Here is a 21,352-nt window from a genome sequence, read left to right as displayed (position 1 = left end):
CTGAGATCTGTGGGTCTGTTTCTTGCTTCCACGTCTGTGGTCCCATAAATTGTTCATCAATTTATTTTGTTCATTAGATTCCACATATAAGTAAGATGATGTGATATTTGTCTTTCTCTGACTGGCTTATTTTGTTTAGCATAATACTCTCCAGTCCCTCCATACTGTCCCAAAGGATAAGAGATCCTTCTTTTTAAAAGCTGCATAGTATTCCATGGTGTAAATAAGGGGTTAACTTCCAAAATATACAAAGAACTCATACAACTCAACAACAGAAAGACAAACAGTCCAATTAAAAAACGGGCAAAGGACCTAAATAGACACTTCTCCAAAGAGGACATACAGATGGCCAAGAGACATATAAAAAACGCTCAACATTGCTAACCATCAGAGATGCAAATTAAAACCACAACGAGGTATCCCCTCACACTTGTCAGAATGGCTCCATCAACAAATCATCAAATGACAAGTGCTGGCGAGGGTGTGGAGAAAAGGGAGCCCAGGTACACTGCTGGGGGGAATGCAGACTGGTGCAGCCACTGTGGAAAACAGTACGGAGTTTCCTCAAAAGATTAAAAATTGACCTGACATTTGACCCAGTGATCCCACTTCTAGGAATATATCCTAAGAATCCTGAAACACTAATCAGAAAGAACTATGCCCCCCTATGTTCATAGCAGCGCAGTTTACAATAGCTAAGATCTGGAAACAGCCCAAGTGCCCATCAGTAGATGAGTGGATACAGAAGCTGTGGAACATTTAACCAACTCTGGTAAATCAGAACCTCTGGGCCTGTCACCTGCTTGTAAAACAGGAATTGGGACTGGACGATATGCTTCCTCTGAAGGACGGGTAGTAATGACACTATGGTAGGGGAGCTAAGACTTTCGGAAGGCTCGTATGTGCCAGACTCCGTATTAAATGCTCTCTTCATGCTCATAACGAGCCTGCAGGGCAGGTACTATCATTAGTCCATCTGCAGGGGAGGAAACAGAGGTTTGGGGAGGTTGAATGACCATGGAGAGCAGAGATTCCAACCTAGGCAGCTCGCCCCAAGAGCACACGCCTTAACCACTGAGCACCTGGCTGCCCCTGCAGGGGTACAGCTGCTCCTGCTGCTCCAACTCTAGACGGGCACCTCCGGCCTCGGCCCTGGCCGACACCCTGATGGCCGCCTCTTGAGAGCCCCTAGTCACTGGGTTTAGTTGGATACTAAGTACTTAATATAAATGATTTCCCTTCACTCTCACATTACTCTAAGAGGTGGACACTGTTATGGACACACAGAGATTTTTGGTGGCTTGCTTAAGGCTACACAGCTACCAGGTGATGAAACAGGGACTTCAACCCCAGTTGCTGTTTGTGTCTCCAAGGCCGTATTTCTTTCCACTCTATTGACTGAAGGGGGCAAGTGTGATTTCAGATGTCCTCTTAGAATTCAGTCCTCCTGAAGAATTCGACAACTCTAAACACAAGGTCACTGTGCTGTGAAGCCTATGGACGACCGTCCTGCTGGAGGGCCCTTGTTCAGCAGGGCCTGGCCTTCCCATCCTGAGTCTAGAGCAGGAATCCTATTACCCTCCCTCATCCTGCCCCCTTAGGTTTCTCTGCGCCAGAACGGCTGCCCTCTGCCCTCTGCCCCCTGGACACCTTCTGTCTGTCACAAATAAGTGGGGCTCAGCGTCAGCACTGTCTTGCTAAATTTCAGATACAGAACAATCCACTTTAATGTTTCTCCACTAACCTAGTAATCTTATCAAAGCAGGATATTTGTTTGTGACATAAGCTGTCCTTACAGAGCCACACCCCATGCTGGCGTCAGGTCCTTCCCCAAGTTCTCACAGACATCTGCTCAATCTTGAAGTTCGCCAGGAATCCACAACAAACTTACTGACTCGTGCCAAACACAACTTGTCCCCATGTTGAAAACAAGGATACTTCTTGACAACCAGCTCATGTTCTTCTGTACTCATGTAACAGAGATCACACAAGACTAGTTACAGCACAATAAGCCTGTTTCAATGACCTGAAAGGATATCTTTTAAAAAAGAAAAAAAATACAGCTCAAGTCTAACATCTAACTTGTCACCTTGATATTATTCTGGCACATACCTATGTGTGAGTAGTCACAGTTGGAACCCTTTTCCTGAGCATTACTAATCAAAATTACTTAAATATATGGGTAAATATACATACACAAGCAAATATGTACATACATACATATACCATTTATACACACCTTATATATGCATGTAGTGTGTGTATGTCTATGTATATATTATATATGCCCTATAATAGTAACATCAACAGTCGTAACTGAAGAAGGGACTTGGGGGAGGAGGGAGGAGAAGAGAAACAGGTGGGACTATGAGTCTCCAGGGCATTTTCTTCATAACATTTTCCTCAATACTGGGCCTTCAAACAGCCACAAAGAATTATACTGTGCCTACTGGATGTTAGGCAATTTTTCTCTTTTACATATGTTATTTTTCTTGAATCTTTAACTTACTTAATGGCAGCTACTTGACTATCAAGAAAAGGTCTTGGTCTCAAATCACCTGCAAGACTTCACAACACACTCAGTGCCTGCTCCTGTTTTGCACAACGCGCTCAGGTTCATTGGAGTGGCCTCGAATTAACTTGTTACTTCTACATTCATATTTAGTAGTTAAGCATTTTTTAATAAAGAAAAACAGGCCAGGCTTGCCACGGAAGAGATGAGCCATAAAGTATAGGCCAAATTATTCGGGGGTATCCAAACACCTGGGCACCGTAAGTGATTAATGTATTTCTAATGAGCACTGGATTCAGCCCAAGATGAAGATGCGTAACTCATTAAGTAAAATTTCCTGGAGTTTTCTTAAAGGGCCGCAAATGTTTAATATTAGCATAAAGGAATAAGCCATAACATCAACTTTTATTCCCTGACTTGCTAGCTGCAAATCAGGCCTAGAAAATTTAGCATTTTTTAAACAGCAAGCTTTTAAAACTTGTCAGCTGGAGCTGTTTAAGGGGCGAATGGGCCCTTACAAATCCCTGTAACTGAGAGTTAGGCAGAGGCTGAAGTGTCCTGGGAGCCAGCAGTGGTGTACAAGCTCCTCCCAACTCTAGGACCAGAGGATGGCTGCTGGAGGTGGACAGTGGAGGAGAAAAGACAAGGGTACCACCCGATTTCTTCGTAAAATGTATATACCATGATGTACAGGAAACTGGAATCACAATCTACAAGAAGTCTTAACTCCAGAGTAATTCATTGGGTTAACAATTACAGCTGACTCTGAACAACACGGGTTAGAACTGCGTAGGTCCACTAATACATGAATTTTTAAAAAATATACAGTCGAAAACAGTATTTTTAATCTGCAATTGAGAATCCGGAGGCAGAGGGCTGACTGCTTGCCCCGTTCTTCGCCATTTTATACAAGGAACTAGAGGACCTGAGGATTTGGGTATCTGCGGAGACAACTGTAGTTAAATTTTAGGGGAGTCCAAAAACAGATTTTCCCCCGTGTAGGGGTCGACCGGCAGAATCAGAGTTGGGATCCACATGATACACTGGGGCCTGGGAAGGGCTGGTTGTAGAGAGGCTCCCATGGAGTCCGGTCAGGGGTATTTCAAGTCCCATACACCAAAGAAAAATGAAACTAGACCACCAACTTACACCATGCACAAAAATAAACTCAAAATGGATAAAAGAGTTAAATGTAAGTCGTGGAACCATAAAAATTCTAGAGGAAAACATAGGCAGCAAAATCTCAGACATCTCTTGTAGCAATACGTTTGCGGATACAGCTCCTAGGGCAAGAGAAACAAAGGAGAAAATAAACAAATGAGACTGCATCAAAATAAAAAGCTCTGCACAGCAAAAGAAACCATCAATAAAACGAAAAGGGAGCCCACTGTGTGGAAGAACATATTTGCCAACAACACGTGATAAAGGGTTAATATCCAAAATACATAAGGAACTCATACAACTCAACAAAAGCGAGACAAACAGTCCAATTAAAAAATGGGCAAAGGACCTAAATAAACACTTCTCCAAAGAGGACATACAGATGGCCAAGAGACATAGAAAAAATGCTCAACATCACTAACCATCAGAGATGCAAATTAAAACCACAATGAGGTATCACTTCACACCTGTCAGAATGGCTGCCATCAACAAATCAACAAATGACAAGTTCTGGAGAAAGGGGAACCCAGGTACACTGATGGTGGGAATGCAGACTGGTGCAGCCACTTTGGAAAATAGTATTTTTTTAAAAAAATTACCCAGTTAATACCATGATAAAAAAAAATCAAAATGAAAAAAAGAAAAAGAAAGAGGCAGCTCTAGTGGCTGCTAAGGCTGCTTGGCTGGCAGATCTGGAAGGAAAAGGAAGCAGCTGGCCAGATGTTCCTTCCAATGTGACCATGGTGCTGACCAACAGAAAGCAGCAAGTCCAGGAGGAGGGTGCAGTGGGCACCCACTGCCATCTACTCCTGAGCTCTGGCTCCAGGTAAGCCAGCTCACTGCAGAGGAGCCTCCTGGCACTTCTTTCAGGGCCTCAACCTGTCACTACAATCACTTTGGCAGCTTCCTTCCCTGGGACGGCCAGGCGCCGGCCCACTAGCATTTCATCAGAGATTAAACCCCAGCACCCAATAGTCATTTGCACTAAGAAGCACTTCAAACCCCCATTTCCAGCAGCCAGGTAGGGCCCCAGAGCGGCCTGGGGACTTTGTGAGGGTTACCCAACAGTCCCAGAGCAAAACAATGACAGCAGCGGACAACTGGAGACAGAGGGCAGCTTCTGTCTCTAGTCGTCCCCACTTTACGTACAGGGCGGTAGCTGAAAACCCAGCTTCACCTGCACCCCAGGAGGGCCAGGGAGGGGGCGAATCGCGGGGGGGTGGCGGCTTTCCGCCCCTGGACGAGGAGCAGGGGCGAGGTCTCCGCCCTCCTCCCCGACACACTCTGCCCAGTCTCAGGGTTCAGGGCAACAAGTCGGGCCCCGTGTGACCCGGAACTGAGTTCCGAAAGCCCAAGAGCTTCAGGAAACATCAATTACAGCGATAACAGCCGTCCACACCCGGGGCGGAGGGGCCAGGGGCGCAGGGCCACAGTCCTCCCCGGCTCCGGCCTCCACAAAACCAACAGCCGCCCCAAGTCAAGGACCAGGGCTCAGCCCTTCCCCAGACGCACACCCACTCCGCACCCACTCCCTCCTCACGCGCCCCAACACCCACAGCGCGGACCCCACCTCCGGCGCGCCCGCCCGGCCCGCGCGCACGTGCACCCCGGCCCCACACTCGCACGCCCGCCCAGGGTCCGACGGGCACCTGTCCCCCGCGCACCGCCCCGCGCACACCTGCCCGCTCCGACCCCCAGGCACCCACTCGCTCCCCCGCGGGTCCCCGCCCCCCGGCCGCCCGCTCCGCGCCCTCTGGGTTGCGCCGCAGCCCCGCAGCCCGCGGCCCTCCGCACTCACCCGCGCGCCGCCCCGGCCTCCGCGTCCCGCCGGCCCCGAGGCCTGGGCCCCGCCGCCCGCCGCCCGCTCCCGGCCGCGGCTCCCGGGCTGGTCCGGCCGCTCAGCCGCCGCTTCCCGTCACGTGGGGCGGCCGCCCTGCGCGGGAGGCGGGAGCCGGTGTCCCTGCGCCATCGCCCCTCCGCGGCCGCCGGGACGCCGGGGCGGTGGGAAACCCTCCCCCGGCGCAGCGGCCGAGGGGGCGCCCCCCGGGCCCGTTGCCTCCTTTCCGCGGGGCCACACAGCTCCTGCGTCGTGGGGCGGCCGGGGGGAAGTGAGATAATTCCTGTAAAGCACCAGACCGCGCCTGGCACAGGGTGGGCGCTCCCGCAGTGCCGGCGAGGCTGTCTGCGCGCGCTCCCCTCCCCGCCCGCGGCGCGCCGCGCCGCGCCGGGAAGGCGCTGGCCTGGTCTGATCTGCTCCACTCTCGTTTCTAACGCCCGGGGAACACTGGCTGAATGAATGAATCGCCCAGCCAGCCAGCCAGCCAGCCAGCCAGCCAGCCAGCCAATCCTGGGGAGAGCGTAACCACTCCGCCATCTGACTGCAGAGTCGGCCTGGGGCGCGGACTTGCTGGCGGTGCTCCCCACCGCCGATCGCTGAGGCCGGCCGAGAACCCCACATTTGCACGGTGCCCAGCTGCAAGGAACCAGGCGCAGAGGGGACACCTCCTGACTGCCCGACGCTGGGCTAAGGGCCTTGCAGCAATGATCTCACTTTAGCCTCCCCATGTCCCTACGAAGTAAGTGCTATTAATCTCTCCATTTTACAGATGAGTTGATGGAGGCAAAAACAACTGTATGACTTACCCCAAATTCCACCGTAGTAAGAACAGAACATTTGTGTCCTGCTTTAAATAATATAGGAGTAAAAATGTATATTAACAAAAAAGGGGGAAAAGAATTCAGAAATAATTACTTCCGTTATGAAAGGATTTACCATAGGATTCTTAAAATGGCAAGCTCCACATATGCGCGTTACTCCATCTAGAAACATTTGTTCCTCCTGGAACTCTGAGAAGTCTATTTCACACATGACAGGAGCCTATATGAAAATAATTATTCCATAACCGTGGAAATACCTGCGTCAGGGCTAATTCTAAATTCCTCATGTTGTTTGGATTACATTTAAGAAGAAATATCAGTCATGTTTTTCAAAGAAATTGTTAATTAACTTCATTTATTAATATTTATTCAATATCCCTTGGGTCCATACTAGTTACAAATATTTATAGCATGTGAAAAAGATGTGTTCTCATAGATGATGATGAAGAGTTGAACACAACTGAATGCTTTTAATAGTTGCCATCTACTCTCACAACGTAACACCCTCACACTCACCCATACACCTAAGGTTCTTCACTGGCTGTACAGTGTGTCTATTGAGTTTTTGCTGTGTCTATTTCCATGTAGGATGCACTCAACCAATACTTAGAATTCCTGACAATATCGTTAAAAGAGGCTTTTAATGCTAAAATTCTGTTACTCTAATTTATAAGCTTTCTTGTTAAAAGTACACAACTAATTTGGATATCAGTTTAGAATAATGAGGTTAATCAAAGAAAGGTTAAATTTATGATTTTTAAGAAATATTTTTATTAATTTTTAGAGAGGCAGGGAGAGAGAAACACCAATGTGCGAGTGGGACATTGATCTGCTGCTCCCTCCTGCAAACGCCCCACTGGGGATTGAGCCCGAAACCTGGGCATGTGCCCTGACTAGGAATCGAACAGACAACCTTTTGGTGCAAGGGAGGACACCCAACCAACTAAGGGACCCCAACCGGGGCAATGATTTCTTTTAGCAAACATGTTTTAAGAGCTTTTACATGTTCTAGCTCATTTAATGATACACTGTATACACATATTCATATACTTGTAATCTAGATTCAGTAAGAAATAAAGTTTTTGGACCGTTATTCCAATCAACTATCGCTTGAGCAGCTCCCATGTGCCAGGTACTACCATGGCAGAGGCGGCTGGCGACACTGAAATGAGGACATAGCCCCTGCCCTCAAGCAGCTTAATGTAGTTCAGTGGTTTCTAAAGCATGATGAGTAATCAGCAGTCCCAGCATCACCTTGGAAGTTGTTATAAATGCAAATTCCTGTGCCCTATCCAAACCTCCTAAGTCAGAAGCTTGGGGGTGACAAGCTCTCCAGGTGACTCTAATGCTCACTCAGTTTTGAGAACCACTGATTTAGTGGGATATGTGGAAGAAATACCCTCCTAACCATATCCTAAGGTAAAATATAATGTGCTCGGGAGGTTTGGTGAGGGGAGGTCAGTTAAGATGGTCTGGAGGAGCTGGAAAGGTTTATTGACATTCATTCAGCACACACTGCTCATATACTGTGTACAGCACTGTGCTAGGTGCTGAGAACAGAGATATAAGAGACACTGAAGGAGCTCATTATCAGGCGTCCTGAGATGGGTTTTACAAGAAAGCCAGTAGTAGTTTTTTTTTTAAAAAAGAGGACACCTGTAATAATTTCAACAATAATGATAAAAATAAAATAAAATTTAAAAAGACTGAAGCTGAGAGACTTGAGGGACTCACTCAAATCTTGGTGCAGCCGGACAAAATCTGAACTGAGGTCTGGCTTCCAAGGCTCCTTTCAAGGCAGCTGCTTTTGCCACTAAAACAATGTATTTGCCTTTTGGTGGAGGAAATGGAGATAATACCAGTCACACTAGTTTCACTGCTGTCATGAAAATGAAATCAGATTTTGGACATGGAATGCCATGATGCTAATACCATGAAGTTAATACACATAGCTCCAAATTGGGACATCCAAATACTTGGCTCAGCTCAGTTCTAAAACTCTGTTGAATTTTGGCAAGTTATTTAATCTCTTTCAGATCCACTTCCTCAGCACTAAAATGAAAGAACTGAGCTGAGTAACTTGTAATTCTGCCCAGCTCTGAAATTGTTTCCAGATAAAGCATCACATACATAAACGACGGTAAACTGCAAAACACCGCTCAACTTTGTCTTTTTGATTTAGCATCTCACTTATTTTACAATTCTCTTTCAAGGTTTATCTTTTGGCATCCTCGGATGTTCATTTTTGTAGACAATGCAGTAACTTCCAATAAAACAATACATCATAGAAGATGCAAACCACACGCCTTGGGAACTGTCTGCAAGTGTAAGTTTTAATGTGCAAAATACTTTGGGATGTATATCCCCGCCATAAAAGATGAAAGGGAAATAGAAAAGATTTTTCAGTAAATTACTAGAGGTTAATCAGCACTACCAGATTTTGTTTAAAAAACAAACAACTGTTACTCCATTGTAGTTACAAGCGCAGAGAAAATGTACTTGAATGTTAGTCTTGCTATTTCTTCATTCTCTGATCTTGAGCAAGTTATCCCATGTCTGTTTCCTCGTCTGAAAAAATAAGCACTCCAGCATCTCGTGTGCATCTCGTGGGGCTGTCCTGGGGAATGAGGGCATCTATAGAGAACGCAGCGCCTGACCCACAGTCAACGTCTAGAAACGTGTGGACGTGGTCACCGGCGCTCAGTCAGTCGTTCTCACCGGCGAGCAGGTTAACTGGACTATTACTTCAGGAAACCAATACTTAAGTGCCTACTGTGTGCTGGGCACCGGGAACTAAAGTCCCTGGCCCTACAGCAGATAAAAGCTGGATTAGGAAACAAGCGATAAGCATGTTTAAGAAAGAAAACGTGGACAATCTCAGAGGCGACAAAGCGCCCCATTGAGGTGAATGTCTGGGGCCATCCGGCCCCCCGCGAGGCGACCCCGGGGGTCCCTGCGGCCTCCGCAGTCGGCATCACAGGAGGCGCGACCTTCGCTTCGCCATCCTCTCGCCGAACTAGAAATGCCGCCGCGTCCTCGGCAGCCACCGCTTCCATGTCTCCCCCGGGAGGACCGCCGCGGCGGGCAGCTCCAGCCCGCAGCCGCGCGGGGAGGACGCCGCGGCGCGCCGGAGTGACGACACCCCCGAGCACCGGCACGTCACTTCCGGGACGCGTCCTGCGCGGGGCCTTGTGGGTAGCCGGCCGGGGTCTCCTGGCGACGACGATGGCGGGGGATGTGGGCGGCCGCCCCTGCGCGGACTCCGAGCTGCTGCTGCACCCTGAGTTGCTGTCGCAGGAGTTCCTCCTCCTCACGCTGGAGCAGGTGGGCGCCTGGGCGGGGGCCTGGGCGCGGGGACCCGGCGCGAGAGCTGCTCCGGGGGTCCCGGGGAAGAGGTTCTCGGGGGGCCTGGCGAGTAGAGAGGCTCGGGCCGGCCCGGGGGTGAGAGGTGCTCCGGGGTCCCGGCGGGGAGAGGGGCTCGGGCCGGCCCGGGGGGAGGGGCTCGGGCCGGCCGGGTGGGGGGCGGTATTCGAGAGGCCCGGGGGCAGAAATGCTCAGACCCGCGCCCTCCCCAAGTATCCTCTGGCGGCGGACACACCCGCTGCCTTCGCTCCTCCCGCCGGGTTTGTGCGACTCTCCGTACTGACCGACCAGGTCTCCCCACGCCCCCTCCGGAAAAGAGACGCCCTTAGCATAACAGGAATTCCTGGGGATTAGGACTTACCTTTTTGGGTTCTTGATGACTCGCAAAGGAATCCTAGGCGACCCCCGCGGCCTGTGTGTAAGCGAGGACGAGGGGCGGGGTAAGGATGGGCAAGAACCGAAATAAGGGTAGTGATCAGAAACCGTCTGGGCTGGGAGGCATTCTCCACTCTCTCACCTCGATTAAAGATGAGGAAACTGAGTCCCAGAGAGGTGAACTACCTGATTTAAAGTCACACCATTATTTAACTGCGGTAAATAATGCAGCTAGGAGGAGAATTCGGGGTTCAGAGTTCTCAGTGTAGCCTTTGCTCTTTTTCAGCTAATATGGCCTCTGATAGTAGTTGAAAAAGAAGCAAAAAGTGATAAATTTTGTTTAAAGTGGTAGAGAATTATTGACCGTTTCCTTGGCGTTTTATGTAGCATATTTTGTTTTTTGGTGTTTTCTAAACCTTCAGCACTATAATTTCATCAAGCCCCTCTGCCAAGTGGATTATTTTAGTGATGTCAGTTACCTTTGCCTGCGTTTCTCAAACTTCCTAGGTACATCAGAGTCTCCCAGGGCCTGTTAAAACACATTTATTGCTGGGCTTCATCCACAGAGTGTCAGAGTCAGTAGTTCTGGGGTATGGCCTGAAAGTCTGCGTTTTTAACAAGTTCTTGCTGCTAGTTCAGGAACCGCAGTTTGAGCACCTCTGCCCTTAAGCAGTGCTTCCCAAACTAACCTGCCAGTGAATTCTCTGGGGCTGTTATCTAAGAGAACCCCCAGGGTTTCCACATATCTCTCAGTGAGTATAAGGTGAAAATTGATAATAAAGGATCATCTAGTACAAGGGAGAAAGGGAGTAAAATTTGTGCTTTTAAGTTCTGTAGGGAAAAAAGAGATTGGGGGAAGTGAACACAAGACATGGATTGGATTTGTTTAGTTATTTCTGCTGAATACACGTTTCCAGGCCTTTCAGAGTTGCAGTTAAAGAGCCCATGATCTCATTGCCATCCTCGTTTCCTTCCCTCGTTACTTTCCTTTTGTCTGGTTTTGACCCCAGGCAGTCATCCATCTTCAGTTCCCTTCATAGACTGGGACTATGTTATTGGAAATGCTCTTACTGCCTCGTGTGTTGGCTGAACACTTGTGGACAGCAGTCGTCACACTGAGGACCTGTGACCATTGCCTTTAGAATGAGGCTGAACCTAATATTTACAGAGCTTAACCTATTTATAATATTGCTCTTGTTTCCTTTTCCACAGAAGAACATAACTGTTGAAAATGACGTAAGAATAAACAAAGACAATCTTACTGATCTTTATGTTCAGCATGCAATACCATTGCCTCAGAGAGATTTGCCAAAGAATAGATGGGGGAAGATGATGGAAAAGAAAAGAGAACAACATGAGCTAAAAAATGAGACTAAAAGGTACTTTTCAGTGGTTCTGGTTTTATCTTATATGACTAAACAATTTTGCTTGTCTTTTTTCCCCAGGTAAATTTAGGTTAAAATTTTTTTGTTTACTCAACAACTATTTATTGAGCACCAGGCATTGTGCATGACTAAAACTAACAAAATCCCCTGCTCACATTTTAATAGGAAGAAACATAATTAAAAAGTTAAGTAAAATATATGGTGTGTTACACTGTGATGGATGGTAAGAAGAAAAAGCAGTGAGAGGGATTATAGTCTTAGTTAAAGTGGCCAGGAACAACCTCACTGAGAAATGCTGTTCCAGTAGAGATCTAGAGAGCAGAGAGCAAGCTAACATTCCAGGCAGAATACAAGAATCGGGGTCAGGAGTGCGCCTATGAACAACAAAGGCCACCAGGGCTGGGGTGGAGAGACTCAAAGGGAGTGTAGGGACAGGTTAATTGGGGGTGAGTGGAGATGGTCAGATCACGAAAGCTTTGTAAGTCATTGTGAGAACTGTGGTTTTACTGTTGAGATGAGAGGGCACTGGAGGGTTTTCAACAGTGATAATACCATCTGATGTATCTTTTAACAGGGTAATGGTGGCTGCTGTAGTGAGAAGTGATTTAAGGTCAGGGAGGGGAACAGGGAAGCCAATTAGGAGATTGCAGTAATCCAGGCAATAGTTGATGGTGACCGGCTGAGGTAGTAGTGGACTTGATAAGAAGTAGTTGGAGCCTGGATGTATGTTAGAGGTAGAGTCAACAACATATGCTGAATTGTGATAAAAAATAGAGTCAAGACTCTAAGATATTTGAATAATATAGAAATGAAGAGACTCTTGTAGTTTCAAGGACACTATTTAAAATTTTTAAATTTCAGAGAATTGTTTATAGAATGACAAGCAAGTGAATTTCCCTTTTATTTTTTTAAATATATCTTTATTGATTTCAGAGAGAGGAAGAGAGAGGGAGAGAGATAGAAACATCAATGATGATAGAGTTGTCATTGATCGGCTGCCTCCTGCACGCCCCCGACTGGGGATCGAACCCACAACCCGGGCAGGAATTGAACCACAATCTCCTGGATCCTAGGTCAATGCTCAACCGCTGAGCCACGCCCGACCGGGCTGAATTTCCCTTTTAAAGGTACATGTGATTAATCAGTATAGTTGGTTAGTTAATTAGGACAAAGTACCCAAAGATCCTTAAGGGGGCTAGTTATTTCTTTTCCTATGTCTCTATTATTGCAAGTGCATGTTACTGATTCATTACTGAATTCCTTTTAGAGCCTTCTGTTTGTAAAGTTCTGTCATGTGCAATGCAGTAGTGACGGGAAGGTGGGGTGAGGGAGAATGCCATTCTACGTTGATTCCTGGTTTTAATCTCTAGTAACGACGAATGAAGAACCGTCATGACCGATTGGGAGATTATTCCCCAAAGATTATTCCCCAAGGAGTAGAATAGTTGGAAGAATGCTCATGTATGCTTAGAGTCTTTTGGAAAGTAAATAAATGTGCAGCCTCGCATTCAATTCAGATTGAGCATCTTTTTAGCTTAATGGTTGCATGTTGATACAGGCTGTATATTAGTGTCATCTTTCATAAATTTATGGATTATGTTGTGCATGTCTTTAATTTACTTCTGCTGACTCTTACTACGCAAGTGTTTTCTTTGTCTTCACATTCAGGCACATTGTCCTAAGCAAAGCTTTCGATCCTGTTATATACACTTCACATGACAGTCCTTTTTAGTCCCTCAGTGTCATTTTGGAACGGATCTTTCGCTCTATTTTTAAAAATCACAATTTCACTCCTGTATCTGAGCATTAAAGCTGGATAATCTGAAAGATCAGGTGTTACTGAATCGCCTATTAAATCATCTCTGGAGGAGCTGAGCTCTAGAGAAGTGCTATGACATACCCAGGTCACACAGAGCCAGGGCCAGGGCTTTATTGCAGTGCACACTTGAAGTGCCTCGACTCTTAGACTGAACTCTCACAGCTGATGCACCTACTCTGAGTCCTTTAGTTTCCCTCCTGCAATGGCAGTGGGTTACAGTGAGCTTATTTTTCATCTTCTACTAAATGGTTGTCATTGGTGACCCAAGAATTGATGAGCATGGCCTATCACCTGGGATCTGGTTAAAAGGCAGATTCTGAATTTCTTCCAAGCTCCGAAGATGCTACAGATGCTACTGGTCCCTGGAACAGTAAGGCTGAAGTAGCAAGGTCGAGTAGCAAGGCTGAAGGCTTCTTCCTGCTCACGTTCTTTTAACATGTTTAATTAAAAGGTTTTCTTTATCATAAATCTGCTGTTTGAAGTATAAAGAATAATGATCAAATGAGTGCTTTTATTATTTTCATGATTAAAGTGGAAATTAGGTTTTCAGAAGCTAAATATGAAGACTTCCTAAATTTTAAAATTAAAGTCATACAAATGTTACAGTTGGTTTAGAAAATGCTTTGTCTTTAAAGAGACCTTAATGAATGAAATAGAATGCTCTTATCGTTGTATGTAGACTGTCGCTATGGTAGTCTTGGCATAGTTTTATAGTTTATTATCCTTTCTAAATAATAATACAAGGTCAAGATAACCCCATTAATAAGATGGTGATTTTTCAAAATTAAAAAAAAATTTTAGTCACTAGGAAATTCTGTTTTAAGTTCTGGAGTAGTTGGTTGATTGATATTTTAAAAATAACTCTTGTGTATACAATAAAGCTATCTTTAAATTTCATGTCAATAAATATTGAAACTTTAAAGCACCAAAAAATTGTTATTTCATTTAGAATATAACAGAAAATTTCATTTCCAGTGGTCTTACTTACAGTAGATTCTCGTCTTACCAGTCCTTTTTTTTGGTCATTGTTATAAGTTTCCAGTGCAGTAACTGCTTTGCCATTCCAGAGGTATTTTTCACGAATGCGTCTCTTCAATTTCAGGAGTAGCACTGTAGATGTGTCAAAGAAAAGACCCCTCATTGTGTTTGATGGAAGTTCAACAAGCACAAGCATAAAAGTGAAGAAGACGGAGAATGGGGATAATGACCGACTCAGGCCTCCCCCCCAGGCAGGCTTTACCAGTAATGCCTTTCGAAAGTTAGCAGATTCTTCTTCCAGCGTTTCACCCCTAATTTTGTCTTCCAATTTGCCTATGAACAATAAAATGGAACACAGTAATAATGACACTAAACAGAACCATGACTTAGCACATGGGAAAGGTCCTTTGGGCCCCGTGAAGTTGCCGCCTCTGTCCCCCGTGGGAACTACTCCAGTGAAGCTAAAGCGAGCTGCTCCTAAAGAGGAAACTGAGGCCGCGGTGAGTGCCGGTGGGTCCCTGCTCCTGAGGGGAAACAAGGGCTCTGTCAGGCAGCTGTGCTGCAAGCTGTTTCTTAACCCTTGCATGATCTCTTATTTGTACATCTCATTTCTCATGTGTTTGAACCCTGGAATTTTAAAATCCATGATGATAAACTAATGCTTTTTTCAAAAGTACACTCATAGGGTTTTGTTTTGTTTTTTGCTTAAAATGTATAAAGAGAGAAAGAATCTCTTAGGCAGTTACCCTGCATTTTTCTCATTTAGATCCTTTAATTAGCTTGCAACTAAAAGACATACTCTTCTGTAGCAAGGCTCAGTGTGTTAAGTAATTTGTGCAGGGTCGCACGTTCCAGTGGCACTGACCTTAAAACCACACTAGAGTCTTTAGGATTTATCATTTGACTCCCCTGCCCCTCAAATTTCCCTATCCTTGGGGAGGGATAGAGGACATTTGGGGAATCCACTAGGTTGTGTTCTATACTTAAGCATTTTATATGCTGGCAAATTTGATAGTTACACAGTTTATTTAGAGTTTAATTTATGAGATTATGTACACATCCAGCAGTTTTATAGTCTTTATTCCTTGTCTTAGTCCTTTCAGACTGCTGTAACAAAAAACACATTGACGATGGCTCACGCAGTAAACATTTACTTCTTATAGTCCTGGAGTCTGGGAGTCCAGAATCAAAGCACTGGCAGATTCTTTTTCTGGGGAAAGCCCACTTCCTGGCTCACAGCTGCCTTTCCCTGTGTCCTCATATGGCAGAGGGGCAGGGGAGCCCTCTGGGGTCTCTTATAAGAACACTAGTCCCATTTATGAGGGGCTTCACCTCCATTACCTAATCACTCCACAGGCCCCACCTTCAAATATCACATTGGGGGTTAGGTTTCAACACATGACTTTTGAGGGGACACAGACACTCAGTCTGTAGCACATTCCTATAGTATATACTTTGGCTTTACTATCTTCAAATTGTATGTCAAAGGGATCAAAACTCGGAGTAGTTCAGACAGTCTAAAATAGTAGACCCTGGAAAAAGAAAGCTACTGTGTATCTGACCAGCCCTAAGCTCTTATATTAGTTGCTTGAATCCTTTTAGCAGTCCTGTGATGTAGACACAGTGGTGGTTCCCATTTCACAGATGAGAAAACAGAAGCTTGGGTCATTTAAATAAGCTTGTCCAGGGTTCCAGAGTTAATATGTGGCCAGACTGCAGTTAGAATTCAGGTCTGTTAGGCCCCAGAATGTGCACTTTTGATACCATGTTTCCTTAACACTTCACTCAGTCACCGTTGTGGGAAAGAGGAAGAGGGTGGCAGGTAGGAATGGGGAGAAGAATCCCCATTACAACAAGCAGTGAGTGTCAAGGATTTTTCTTCAGTTTCTGAGAAAACATTTTTCTACTCAGAAAATTTTTACTCTTCTAGAGGCGTGATTTTTAGAATTTTTATTTATTTTTAATCCTCATGTGAGGATATGTTTTCTGTTAATTTTAGAGAGAGGAAGGGGAGAGAGAGAGCGAAATATCGATCGGTTGCCTCCCATACATGTCCCGACTGGGGATTGAACCCACAACCTAGGTGTGTGCCCTGTCTGGAAATCAAATCAGCCATCCTTTGGTGTATGGAACGAGGCTCCAACCAACTGAGCTACACCAGCCAGGCTCAGAGGTGTGGGGTTTTTTTCTGTTTTTTAAAATCTGTTCTGTGAAAGATACTGGATTGTGAGATTGAGGGAGGACATGGGCTCGGCAGGGAGGAAGCAGCCCAGGAGCAGTCAGTGGTCTCAACCCTGAGTGCACCTTAGGGACACCTGAAAGAACTTCAGAAATCAAAGGTCAGAGCCTTATCCCTGCCATCTGTGGGTTCCAGTCTAATTGGTCTGGGAAAACGCCCAGGTCTGGACATGTTTGTAAGTGCCCAGGGTGATTCTGAGGTGCAGCCGTTTGAGAACCACAGCTAGAGAAATGGGAGCCAGGGAGGCTTGCTCTTTTTCCTAGTCTCCTAAAATATTTTCCCAGCAGATGGCAGCAAGGATCTGCCATTTGTATGTTGGTAGTAAACCTCCATGGTTTAAAAATGTTCATTTCAGTTCTTCTCTGATGTGTTTGTAAGTATAAACTGATTTCTGTTCATGTCTTTTTAGAATAACCTGAAGCCCCCCGAAGCAAAGAGGAAAATACAACACGTTACATGGCCATGAAGGAAAGTTTCCAAAAATGTAAATATAACTGTAGTTTTCAAACAAGTTCACATATATTGACAGTATTTACAGAGAGCTTGATTATTTTGAAATTTCCTAAGAGATTTAAAATTAGGTTCAAGAAAACGAAGTCTTTCCCTCCCCACCTGCCTTCCTCCCTTCCTTTAAAAGGAAAAAAAAAATTGCCTTTTATTCCCTGATTAGAAAAGAATTTCTTATTTTAAAATATGTTTTTATTGATTTTAGAAGAAGGGAGAGAGAGAGAAACATCGATTGGCTGCCTCCTCTGCCCACCCCCTACTGGGGATCAGGCCCGCAGCTGGGGCATGTGCCCTGACCTGGAATTGAACCAGCAACCTTTCGATGCACAGGATGATGCCCAGGCAGCTGAGTCACACCAGCCAGAGTGGAAAGAATTTCTTTTTAAATGATTGGCTTAGGATAAGTCATTTATTTTGACTCTAGTCAAATCAGTAAGCTACAAGTCTGGTATAAAGCATCTGATAAATTTTAGGAATTATTCTCATTAGTCTGTTTCAGAGTTTTTTAAAGACTCAAATATTTTAGAAGTTCAAAATTTTTATTTCTTTTCCCAAGCAAAAGAATATAATAGTTCATCACAGTATTATAGTAAATACTGCCAGTTCACCCTTGAGGTTCACCAAGAAAAGGATATTTGCTGTGCTCAGAACATACAGATAAAATTGCAGTTCTTCAAGTGCTCGCTGTTGCTCCTTCTCTTGATGTCATAACAGAATGGATTTCTCAGGAGTTGACTGGTCTGTGTCGTCCCAGGCCCACCATTCAGGATGTTCTTGTCATGCAGCTGTCCTACCTACTTTTTTCACGAGCAGTCTGTGATCTCACTCTGAGCTCAGGTATCTCTCCCTCCAGGAGCTTAATGAGGCTGACTTTAAAAATCTTCAGGTGAATATTCAGTAATCATGTTAGAGGTGGTACCTGTTAGCAGAAAGTTTAGTGAACAGGAAGAGGGAGTAGAATCGTAGAATTTAAGAGAGTCCAGGGAGTAAGGCATTGAAGGGGGACATTTGGTGTGATATGGATAGGCCAGGAGAGGAGGTACTGAAGTCAGAAGTCAGTACAGTGACAGCATGGAGGTGTCCCAGTTGGCTGGGTCCCTGCTGGCGCAAAATGGATGCTCTCCCAGGGCTGTCACACAGGCGTGTCTACTGAGGTTTTGTGTGTGGTATTGTTCCAACTATATACTTGAAGTCAGTGAGAAAATAGGGTTATACCTCATATTGGTAAGCTCTAGTGTCCTCTTTCCTGCTGTGTTTTTAAGCAAGTACAAGAATTGATACTTTCCCTTATATGATTGATCTTTGAATTGGGGTTTGTCTTTTCAGTACTTTTTAGAGCAGTCTCATTCCTCTTGTGATTTGTTAAAACAAGCATTTTAGATCAGCTATTGAGTAGCCTTACACAGAACTAATTCCACCTTGCAGGGGAATACTATACTGAAACTTCAACCTGCAGTCCTCAGTCATCCCACTTTGACCCGGACTACACGCCTGTACACATAAGGCAGAGCGGATACATACTAGGCGTTGCCTAAATTGTTAATGTTATGGCAAATTGTTAAACACAGTTATCTGCAGGGCTGATGTATGTAGTACTGTTGAAGGACAAGTGTATTCCTACACATAACTATGTTAAGGGAGATTTTGAAAAGTGCAGATTTTAGGGTAGAATGACAGATTCTATTTTCTATTCAGTTCGGTCTGCTTTCATCTGCATTTCTCTCTTTGTTAAGAGAGAGTTAGCCATTTGACAGTTTTAAGTCAGTAGAAACTTATTTTTAGTTACTCAAAATTAATTTTTAATTTGTATATTTAACTTACAAAGTAGGTTGGTAATAACAGCTGAACTGTGTAACATTGTTGCTTCAAATTGAAGTTTATATTATGAAATTCAGAATCAGTGCTCATGTAGCAGCATGTTCTTGAGCTATTTTGAGTTTGAAATGTGTTACATACACCAGCATCCTGGAGCACTGGTCTTCGGTGTCTTTCTCCACGTGTGAGGCCTGCCGAGGGACGGGAATTGGGCAGTAGTGCGAGGAGTCTGACATTTTGAAGTGTGGCTTTGGTGAGCTTTGACGTTGAGAAGGACTAGATTTGAATGGCTAACAACTTCGGAATCCTCTTTACTTGCTAACATGGCTTACCGTTGTTGCTCTTGATTCTATAGTTCAGTAAAGCCAGGTTTTCTCATTAGGGGTAGGAAGTGAATGCACTGTGTCAGTGAGTGGCTTCTAAGGTGTAGTTATGGCACTTGATCACTTCCTGCCAATGGCAGGTGGTCTTGTTTCCTTCCTCCCCCTTTTTGTTCCCTGTTTTCCTTTCTCGTCCTCTTTCCCATATTTTCACATTCGTTGCTTTCATCGCCTTTCTCCTTCCTGTAGATCCTAAGCTTCAGGCTTAGGTTTACAAGTCATGTTGCTTGGCCCTGCTCACTCGCTGCGGGGTGAGGCTAGGCTGACCCCAACCCTCATCCACATGAGGGATCCCGGACTGCTCTGTGGGCTCGGGAGCGTCCCCAGGCCATGCGGCCCTGGGCTCAACGCGGCCTTCCAGTGGCTGTAGGCTGTACCATTTTCCAGTAGGCAGATCCAGGCCCTTTGGAAAGCTGGTTCAACTACTACTATGAGGCCATAATGTTTTTGCTAGTATTAAAATTCTTCAGAATGGTAATTATTATTTGAAATAATTTTTTGGTTGACTTCAGTTTTCAGAGATGATTTTAAAAGTGATCTAGAGGTTCATTCAGTAGCAATGACCTTTTAAAAACTTACATTAAGTAAAACTGCCAGTAGATTAAATCACATGTATGTAAGAGCTTCCTCTGTTCACTACTGTGGGACTTCAAATGTTTCTAAGTGTGCTCTTTTATTCAATGCTTGTGCAGGTTTTGTAATTCAGTACAGAAAGTTTAACCTTGTAATGTACATTTTTTGTATGTAAAAAGTCTTTTAAGTAGCCTTATCCTTATTTAAATAAACTGAATAAAATTATTGAGTAGGTCTGCCATTCATAAAAAAATAAAGTGGAAAAATACTCTGTAATGACTTGATCTCTTTTTATTTGAGTAAATTCTATTGAAAGGTGTCATTTTTTATAGTAAAACCTTCTGTACCTGGACTGATTGCGCTCAGGCATGATTCTGATAGTCCACCCATCTTGAGGCCCCTGCTGTGGCTAGAGTGGCTGGATGTTCAGGACACCCCATGTGACGGGCTGACACACTCGCCACCACTATGCTTGGGGGGATGGAGACAAGTTCCGACCCTCATTCCTTGTACACTTAACTGGGACAAACCAGAGATTCATTGAGAGCTTATTTGTGTTTGGGTGATCTTAACAAAGTTAACTTCTAAACTGGTGTCTTAGGGTTGATAGTGAAGCTCTAAGTTAACTACCTTGGAATAGCCTCAGGTACCCTTCCCTAACTAGTGCTCTGCTGGCAGTTGTTTTTGGAGTTGGTTGTCTTCCCTGTTGTGGCAGAAGAAATATGTGAATTAAGTTCCTGCTCCTGAAGAGGAGATGGGCCAGCGAGCAAGGAACAATGGATGATTCTAATGGGAAAAGCCAAGCCTAATCATGGAACGGCGATGGGGGAGGTAGGGTGAGAAACTACAAATCTAGTGGTTGGGAAAGGCCTCTTGGAAAAGATGGTATTTTAGGAGGTGAAAGCTATGGGAAGCTCTTAGGAAACGCATCCTACTAATGGGAGATTGTGATCAAGAAAATGCTTCTACTGTCACTCCTGGACCCCTGCTGCAGCGTGATGGGGAGAAGCCTGCTGGCAAAACATGTCCTGCTGATAGTCACCCATTCCCCTGTCCCGCCGCCCAGTGACTGACTGCGTGAATGTCCCAGGGCAGACCAGCCCAGATAGCTGCCTCGCAGGATCACGAGGAAATAGGATGAGTTGTATTAAGCCACTAAGTTTTGGTGATGGTTTGCTACCCAGCAGTAGAAACAGACATCAGACTCCATGGTGACATGAACGCCGGAGTCTTCATGGGTTTTTAGACCAAAATGACTGGTGGGGAAGATAGTACAAAGTGAAGTCCAAGAAGAGGGGCAGAAGCCCGGTTCTGGAGACTCTTGGTAGGCTGCCAAGGACTTTGTATTTGATTCTAAGAGAAACTGGAAGCTGTTAGTGTTCAGACTTAACCAAGCGTTCAGTTCAATCAGAACAAACGACTGGTTACTAAAGTGTATAATAGTACTGAACATTTTTTTATCTCTAGTAAAATTAATCAGGTGCCTTGTTTTTTAGCCTTTGGGTAAATAGTTTGAACCAAAATATATTTCTTTGACTAATAAATAATTAAACCTTAGAAGGCTGTAAAACATGAGTTGTGATTAAA

At 45.0% G+C, this 21,352-nt stretch overlaps 2 protein-coding genes across 3 annotated transcripts in view; one reads left to right on the top strand and one right to left on the bottom strand.

Moving 5' to 3' along the window:
• The window catches only part of TGFBRAP1 (transforming growth factor beta receptor associated protein 1), a 48,665-nt gene extending 42,734 nt beyond the window's left edge, over nucleotides 1-5,931 (bottom strand). Inside the window, exons 1-2 of one of the 2 annotated variants that reach the window (XM_081157125.1) lie at nucleotides 5,472-5,931; nucleotides 3,662-3,795 (exon numbers count right to left, since the gene is read on the bottom strand). In XM_081157125.1, coding sequence (XP_081013251.1) covers nucleotides 3,662-3,666 — 5 coding nt within the window. In that variant the 5' untranslated portion in view covers nucleotides 3,667-3,795; nucleotides 5,472-5,931. The remainder of the gene's footprint in view (nucleotides 1-3,661; nucleotides 3,796-5,471) is intronic. The other variant, XM_081157126.1, reaches the window with a different exon arrangement.
• A 2,718-nt stretch (nucleotides 5,932-8,649) lies between these two features.
• On the top strand, nucleotides 8,650-20,048 carry LOC308566634 (ashwin). The gene is made up of 4 exons (XM_081157124.1): nucleotides 8,650-9,655; nucleotides 11,282-11,448; nucleotides 14,376-14,751; nucleotides 16,900-20,048. Exons 1-4 carry the CDS (start codon nucleotides 9,386-9,388, stop codon nucleotides 16,954-16,956), a joined length of 870 nt encoding a protein of 289 aa, XP_081013250.1. The 5' UTR covers nucleotides 8,650-9,385; the 3' UTR covers nucleotides 16,957-20,048.
• The last annotated feature ends 1,304 nt before the right edge of the window (nucleotides 20,049-21,352 follow it).

This window comes from Miniopterus schreibersii, assembly GCF_964146895.1.
Source record: "Miniopterus schreibersii genome assembly, chromosome: 13".
NCBI classification, from domain to species: Eukaryota; Metazoa; Chordata; class Mammalia; order Chiroptera; family Miniopteridae; genus Miniopterus; species Miniopterus schreibersii.
Note: the sequence above shows the minus strand (reverse complement) of the source record. Positions and strands in the feature narration are given on the sequence as shown.